This window comes from Rutidosis leptorrhynchoides, chromosome 4, assembly GCF_046630445.1.
Source record: "Rutidosis leptorrhynchoides isolate AG116_Rl617_1_P2 chromosome 4, CSIRO_AGI_Rlap_v1, whole genome shotgun sequence".
NCBI lineage: Eukaryota > Viridiplantae > Streptophyta > Magnoliopsida > Asterales > Asteraceae > Rutidosis > Rutidosis leptorrhynchoides.
Window position 1 is genome coordinate 141,949,151 of NC_092336.1, and position 8,895 is coordinate 141,958,045.

At 33.2% G+C, this 8,895-nt stretch overlaps 1 protein-coding gene across 1 annotated transcript; it reads right to left on the reverse strand.

Annotated features, from left to right (window-relative positions):
• Positions 1–2,310: 2,310 nt before the first annotated feature.
• LOC139904428 (zeatin O-glucosyltransferase-like) lies at positions 2,311–6,442 on the reverse strand. The gene is made up of 2 exons (XM_071886364.1): positions 5,685–6,442; positions 2,311–3,070 (listed from the first exon to the last, which is right to left on the reverse strand). Exons 1-2 carry the CDS (start codon positions 6,440–6,442, stop codon positions 2,404–2,406), a joined length of 1,425 nt encoding a protein of 474 aa, XP_071742465.1. The 3' UTR covers positions 2,311–2,403.
• Positions 6,443–8,895: the final 2,453 nt, after the last annotated feature.

Here is an 8,895-nt window from a genome sequence, read left to right on the forward strand (position 1 = left end):
CTTCTTACTTAATCAACCATTTCTTACACAAATGAATACTTAGATTTTGACCCAAAACAATCTTACAACTTACTAGCTTAATTTTGACTAGTTCATCTTCTTCACAACCCCATTTTTTCTCAAACCTTAGCCCTAATTCGAATTAGGGTTTTTAAGAAATCAAAACCTTGATTTCTAACAACAACAACAACACCATCTAAGTCATAAATTTCAAAATTAAAGAGTTAATTGTTCATACCTCAAGTTAGGGTTAGAAAACCCCCAAATTTCATGAAGAAGATGAAGAATCAAGAGTTCTAGTAGTGTTAAAAGGTATTAAGGATGCTAGTGATCAACAAAAACCAAGTTGCATGGAAGAAAATCAAAGGATTTGATGCCTTCATCCCAAATTCACCATCACCTCTTCTCTCTAGACTCTTCCTCTAAAATTTTCTGCATTTTTGGTGAGAATGAGATGCAGCTCACTTTTTATCTAAGTGGGTTTTAATACAATTTTACCCTTTTGCCCTCCCCCACTTAAAGTCTTGCAAGTTAGGCCCCTTTCTTGCAACTAAAGTCCTTTTTCTAACATTGTTACATAATTAAATAATAAATAATAATAGATTAATACCTTAAATAATTTGGGGTCTTACACTGGCCCATTTATATATTAGTTGACCGATATTCATTTTTAGTAAACCAAATATAATTGATAAGAATCATATTCCAAAAAGAATTCTTTGTTTGTGAGTTTTCGATTGACGGATTATCCGAAGCATCGTGCCACCGTTCTACCATTTTCTTTCTTCATCTAATGTTCATTGGATTACTTGATATTTTGGGCGTTCACTTGTTTCAGTTACTTTCTTCTTTCCATTTCTTTTTGCTTTTTGTTGCTCTGTTTCGGGTTAGGTTTCGAGTACAAATTCGACTTCGGGTTGGATTTATAGCGTTTTTGGGAAGTATGGTATTTATTATTGTGAGAAGTATATTGTGGATTAAATGAAAATAGTTGTTGGTTGTAAGAAAATTGTTATTAGCTAGTATGGTATTTGTTGAGAATAAAAGGATATTTGTTGTTGTTGTTGTCGCCGTTGTCGCCGTTGTTGTTGTTGGAATTGAGCTTGAAAGAACAGGTTTGTATTCGATTCAAATTGTAAAAAAAAACACTTGTTTGATTTGGAGACGATTTGGTAACGTTTTTGGAATACGAATGAGTGGTAGACTAAATATGATTGTTTAATAAATTGATGTAGAAATCGTATGGTGAAGAATTGTTGTTACGTCGAGACGTGTTTTAGGTGATATAGTGAAAAAATGGGATGAGTTAGAGTTTTTGCTTTAAAAATATGTGAACTGATTTGTGAATTATTTATGGAATGATTTGTATTTTGGCAAATGGCCCGAAAAGGTAACCTTTAATATCAAATTTGGCAATAAAGGTAATATGGTTTTTGCTGATGACCGAAAAAGATGACCCGTTTCAATTTTTTGCCTGAAAAGAATTATTACAATTGATGTAATATCGTCAAATTCATTGACGATCGTTAGTAGCATTTCATTAAGTGTTCAGATGTGATTGACATGTGAGGGAAAAAATTACACGGTTGTTCCCAGAACCTTATAAAAATATTAAAAATTAATAAAAATTAAAAAAAAGTTTTAAATTTTTTTAAATTTTTATATTTAATTTCCTTTTATCTTTAATTTTATTTTTTATATTTAAAATTCTTTAAAATTTTAGTTTTTCTAAATACTTTAATTTAATTTTTTTTAATCTTTATTAAAAATAAAAATAAGTGAAATTATAAAATAATAGAAATTTTAATAAAATAAAAATAATTAATAAATAAAAGTAAAAAATAATTTTCTAACTTTTTTATTTTTTAAATTTTTATTATTTTTGAATTTTTTTAAAACTTTTTTTATTTATTTTATTTTTTCTATAAGGTTCAGGGATCAACCGTGTAATTTTTTCACCTCACATGTGAGCACTTAACGAAATTCGACTAACAGTCGTCAACGTATAAAGTTCAGGGACCCACCGTGTAATTTTTTTACCCCACATGCCAAGCACATGTAAGCACTTAACAAAATTCGATTAACGGTCATCAATGAATATGATATATATAGTAATTTGAGTGACTTAGAAAACTACAATTCACAGTTTCACACATATTATGTAGTAAGTTGGATTTAGGATTTAAGTTAGGCGTACCATTGTAAACTTTTTGAATTTGTAGTACTGAACACATAATACAATTTCTATAAGATGTTTACACTTATTGGATTTATGAGTAATTAGTAGAAACATAAGTACTTAATTATCATCAATAGCAAGCTTTACTATCAAAACTCAAGAATATCAAACCTCAAGAATAACACAACTCGTTCAATAACCGAAACCGAGAAACTTTAGTTAGTTTATCGGCTTATATGATCAATAAATGAGTCCAGCTCGAGCCGACTAACACCACCATCTCTAGTAGACTTTCTAACACGACGACCCATCACCATCGCTCTTTTTCTAATTTCATCACCATCTTTCGAACCCATCAATCTCCTCACCGCGGTCTCCACGACCATCGACCCCACCACATCTTCACTTTGGCACCATTCTTTCACCAACAATCCTACTTTAAGAATCTTTGTCACCAACACGGCATTATTCGGTTGGTCCGAATGTACTGGCCACGCTGCTATAGGAACTCCCATAGATATACTTTCAATACACGAGTTCCATCCGCAATGACTCATGAACCCACCTATAGACTTATGACCCAATATATCTAACTGTGGTGCCCAAACTCTAATTACGACACCGCGATCTTTAACTCTTTCTTCAAACCCTTGTGGCAATTCAACACGGAATTTTTTATTATTTGTTACATCTTTATCCGCTTCACGAACTACCCATATGAATTTTGTATAGCTCTTTTCTAATCCGATTGCGATCTCTGTGATTTGTTCTAGGGAAAACGTTGTTGTTGTCCCGAACGAAATGAAGATCACGGTGTTTGATGATTGTTTGTCAAGCCAATTGAGGCATCTCGCAACTGGACCACCATCTTTTCTTGAAACTTTTGAACTGCTACATGAACAAGTATGAAGTTATAAGTATTTAATAAATCGGTTTAAACTTGGATTAACTGCACCAAAATTTAATAATTTAATTTAATAAATTATAGTTCTAGAAGGTAAATGTCATATATATATATATATATATATATATATATATATATATATATATATATATATATATATATATATATATATATATATATATATATATAAGCGTATATGAGGCTGTTATACAAGTAGTTGGGTGTAGAACTAAAATATGATTCGTTCATATGAATATAAAATTTTAGAAACTTTGAAAAATGTGCACCCAACTTGTTTTTTAATCAATAACATGTTGTTCTACACCCAACTTACATGTATAACAACCACATATTCTCCAAAACATATATATATATATATATATATATATATATATATATATATATATATATACAGGAGGTGATTTTCACACACCACATTTTTTTTAAGCGAGGAAACCCTCCTATGAACGAGCACATTGGCTCCCTCATAGAAGGTAAAACCTCGGGTAATCAAGCCCCCGAGCGCGAGACCTGGTACCGGGTGAATTGCGCATTATGCGCACCCTCTAGTGACAATCCCTTTTTGAACAATTTGACATAGCCAGGAATTGAACCCGGGTGGTGTGCTTCATTGGGCAACTCGATGGCCACTCAGGCAAGCCTGAATGGTTCCACTTTTTAATTCATGTACTCCTAATTACCTATTTTACCCCTAATTATACTTACAATAATCAAATAATAATATAAGTTCATCCCTAGATTAATTTAGAGGCATAACTGTAAGTTTATGTGACAAGAGTAGGAGAAAATTTAGAGAACTCACAGACTAAATTAAATCTGTAGGTGCAGATTGAGCTCAAATATGTGGTTCTATGAGTTCTCTCCCATCCTCTGAATATCTTCAATATATATATATATATATATATATATATATATATATATATATATATATATATATATATATATATATATATATACATATATATATATATATATATATATATATATATATATATATATATATATATATATATATATATATATATATATATATATATATATATGGAGATAAAATGCAATGAAATTCGAACAAAAAAGGGATACGGACGAACAAAAAAGGGTACGGACGAACAAAAAACACGGTAGTCGAGCAAAAAACAAACACGGACGAACAAAATTTTTTAATTTTTTTTGTTCGAATTACCAAAATGTAAAACACATTTTTTGTTCGACTACCATGATTTTTGTTCGACTACCCGTGTGTTCTACATTTTTTTGTTCGACTATCAAAAATGTAGAACACATTTTGTTCGACTATCATATTTTTTGTTCGACTATCACTTTTTTTTGGGCGCCTTTTTTTGTTTGTCCTTCCCATTTTTTTGCTTGACTTCACCTTTTTTTGTTCGTCTGTGTCTCATTTTTGCTCGAATTTCCCTTTTTGCTCGAATTTCAGTGTATTTTGAGTTTTTAGGGTTCTTACACGACAAAAGTTCTTATTTAATCTCTCTACTATATATATATATATATATATATATATATATATATATATATATATATATATATATATATATATATATATTTTAACGGCTGGTTAGTTGGTTACTGACTCACGCACCCGAAGGAGGAAACCCACTCTCGAATCTTCGCACAACCTTATTTCAGAAGGTGAACCCGACCGGTTTTGTCTGAGGACCCCACCCACCAGAAGTGGAATGGTGATTCAGCCATATGGGAGAAAACCTCCCCTCCCAGGATTCGAACATGCACCACTAGATGGATACAAACTCTGCACAACAGGGAGTGACCACCCAGGCTAAGCCCGGATGGTTACTATATATATATATATATATATATATATATATATATATATATATATATATATATATATATATATATATATAAGCTATGATGTGTCATTCTTAAACACTTTCACGTCAAAAAACCGTATATACACAAATACATTATTAATAATCGTAATTTGATAGATACGTACAATAATATCAATCAAGTACACTAAATATAATTTGAGTTACATATAGTGTACTTGATTAATGTGTACCACGAGTAACCAAGGAAATTCGATCATACTTCTATATCAATTAATTAATGATGACTGGTCACGTTTACAATATGATGGAAGACTTCAAATTAAACTTTTCAACGTTGGTGTCTATAAGTTAATACACATTTGTGAAAGTAAACCTAACTAATTAAATGAACATTCAAAATTTAAGAAATCTTTTAACACGTGCTATCATGTTAGATAACAAATTGTACCAAACTGGTTGGTACCGTTATGTTTTTATATATGTTTTTATAACAAATTGTAATGCGGTACCACATGCATAAAGTGGGAAAATACAAGTACCGTACCAGAAAGTACCACATTCAAAATATTTAAATATATAAGTACCGAATATCGTACCGATTATAAGGGTACGGTACTAGTTCGGTACGGTGCAAATACGGTATCGACAATTCAGATACTAATGCTCATCCCTACTTCCATTCACCCGTTTTCTTGAATCTTTTTAAGTATATTTGAATTTGAATGTATAGTTTAGAACATCTATAATCAATTGATTTGAGATAGGATACCTTTTTATATCGACAGGATTAAAGGGTCCAAGAGCCCAAAGTAGCTTGTTATTATTTCGTGCATCGGCTTCTAGTAACTCCAAGATTGGCTGCTCGACCACTCTACACGTGTTATAGATGCGACCCGAGCTAAGTTTGGTGTACTCATGTTGACTAGTGATGAATTTCTTGAACTCGGATGAAAAGCAACCCTCAAATGATATCAATCCTTGTGTAAGGGCTTTTGGTTCGATTAATTTTCGAATTTGTTCTGCAACATGTTTGGAGGTGTATAAAGCAATCGAGAATGCTGATACACTATGAAAAGTGTAAGATTCGGCGTTTGGGATTGAAACAAAGTCTTGAACGACCGAACCCATGAGAGAATCATGGATAATAATGAGCCGGTGTGTCGTGGGACCTAATTTTCGAAGGAGAGCCGCCACTGGACCGCGAAGGTTAGTGGCGGCTTCACATATAGGTAAAAGATGAGAAGGGAATTTGTTGTCGGAATTAGGTTTAAGAGATGGTGATGCATAAGTTGGAATAGGGTAGTCATGGAAAAAGATAGTGGAGATTGTGTTTGGGTCCCACCCTTGTAACCGGAGCTTGGCTTGGCGGCCGTGAGTGGTGGTAGAGATGATATGGACTGGGACGTTGTGGGCGGAGATAAGGCGGGAGAGGTGGAGGAGTTGGTTGAGATGGCCTTGTAATGGAAGTGGAACCATGACTATGACTACGTTATTTTGGTTAGTAATATTCATGGTAGGTGTTACCATATTTTGGTTTTTTAGATTCGGTATAATTTGTTTTGTATGTATTTGGTGGTATAAAACAAGATTGATATTTGGATTGAGATTGAGATGATATGTGAATTGAGATGAAGAGGTGTTATATATATGATAAATTACTTCTTATAGAATAGAATAATTGACACGTTTATAGCTTTTTGGAATTTTTCACATGTCTTTATTAGTATCATATCATTTTCTTTTATCATTAATGAGTGCTAGTTAGCTCCTCAAAAGTTCAATTTATTATTTTCAAAAGAAAACTTTCACACATCATGTAGGAATTAATTTCATGAATATATACATAGTTATCACGAGGCTTAATTCATTAACTGCTAACTACGGTACATTAAATTCCGACGCATTTCTTCAACAGTATCCCCTTCACCTTATGTGTTAGGGCTGGAGGTTAGGTCATGAATTCAAGCATCGTTCTGCTCATCCTATTAATTAATCTGCATGAAATATGGATATCCAGATTGACCCAGGGGTTTTTTTTCCCGGATCCATTCAGGATTCAAACACGACGCCTGCCCCTTGGGATGGTTAAAGGATCGGGTTCCTATAATGCGATTCAGGTTTCCTCCCGTACGTGTGTGTGTGTGCAAATGATGAGCGTCGTTGAAATAAATGATACACTGATGCAAGCTTTCCGTTAAAAAAAAATATAAAAATGTTCCCTCCCATTCAATCGTCCCCTCCCAGCTACCCATTTCAAAAATCAAAAAACCTTTTTTTTTCTCTTAAACCCTACACCTTTTCCGATTGAAATCAAAGATCCGGCCACTCTTCAAGCCTCTGTTAAGTCTCGCACACCTTTCTATGGGCCTCTATCGAATCTGCTTAGGCAAATGGACGAGAATGTGAGGGGATGCTCCGCCTTTGTTTCTGATCAACAACAAGTTACGCCTGAAATCGATGGTGGTGGCGATTTACCCTTTTCTCCACCAATTAATGGATTTGCTACTGATGATTTGGGTTGCGTGATTTTTATTGGAAGGTTAGCCAATTCTACTCGGGTCATGCTAAGCAATATTTTTGGGAAAGAAGGGGATATTGCAGAGATTAAGTTTTGGCTTGAAGAAGATACACTTTCGTGTCTTATTTCTCTTCTAAATCTCCACATTCGGTTGCTGCTAAGATAAATGGTTCTGTGGGTTTTGGATACCCGATTTATGTGGGTTGGCCTAAGAACTCGCCGACTAAGTCTGCTCCTTTTCGAAGGTCGGCTTTTACTCTAAAGAAAAGGTATTTCAATTTCACACCTAATTGTACCGTAGATGCTTATTTGGATAGGAGTGTTCTTATCATCGATTCGCGTCCTTTTGAAATAGAAAAGTTTAAGTTTTTCTCACAAAATGTAAGATAGCAATTGCACATTTATGCAATTTTGGGGTGTTTGAATGCGTTTTGGTTTGTGCGGATGAGGTTAGTATCAAATTGCCCGAATTCTCCCGTGACCGAGATGATTTTGCACTCGTTTCTCCTTTGCCGAATAGAGATGATTATTTTTTTAGAATTGGTTAGCTTGAATTTTAGGGCATTTCGGTGAAGTATTGTTCGGGTAATAATGCGAGAGTTATAGGTCAACATTTTGGGAAGGTTATCTCGGTAGCTAATGTGTCTGATTCCCTTGGCAATGTGAGATCTTTGTTTGCTTTTGTGGAAACAAAATTGGTAAAGCACGTACATGAATTGATTGACATCGTCTTAGAAAACTGAATCGAAAGTACTAATGCTCATGTTTCCCGATTTGCATTGGTAAATTACATGGTAATGGATATTCGGTGGAACGACTTACGGAGTTTAATCGGGATGTTTGGAGGTTTATAGATATAGAGACTAGGGACGTAGAAGATGATGGTACGGCTGTTGGTGAAGGGGTTGAAGGTGTCGTTAGGTGTAGTGACCCGAACTTTTCCATGATTATATATTAAATGAAATTGATATTTACATGATTAAATGTTTCCAACATGTTAAGCAATCAAACTTGTTAAGACTTGATTATTTGAAATGAATTTCATGTAGACAATTGACCACCCAGTCTGCCTGATGATTCACGAACGTCATAACTTGTGATAATTATATAATTGTTTTATATATATATATATATATATATATATATATATATATATATATATATATATATATATAAGAAGAAATACAATTAAATCAAAGATGTACAAGTAAAACACTATTTGCTAAAGTAAAACACTATTTGCTACAGTAAAACACTATTTGCTACAATAAATTTTCCCTTTGCTACAGTAAAATACTATTTGCTACAGTAAAAAACTATTTGCTACAGTAAAAATACTATTTGCTTCAGTAAACACAATTTACTCGTATTCAATCCCTATTCGTACTGGTACAATACCCAGCCTCTAGACGTATATATTATTGGTATATACACTTCAATGATCAGCTCTTAGCAGCCTTAA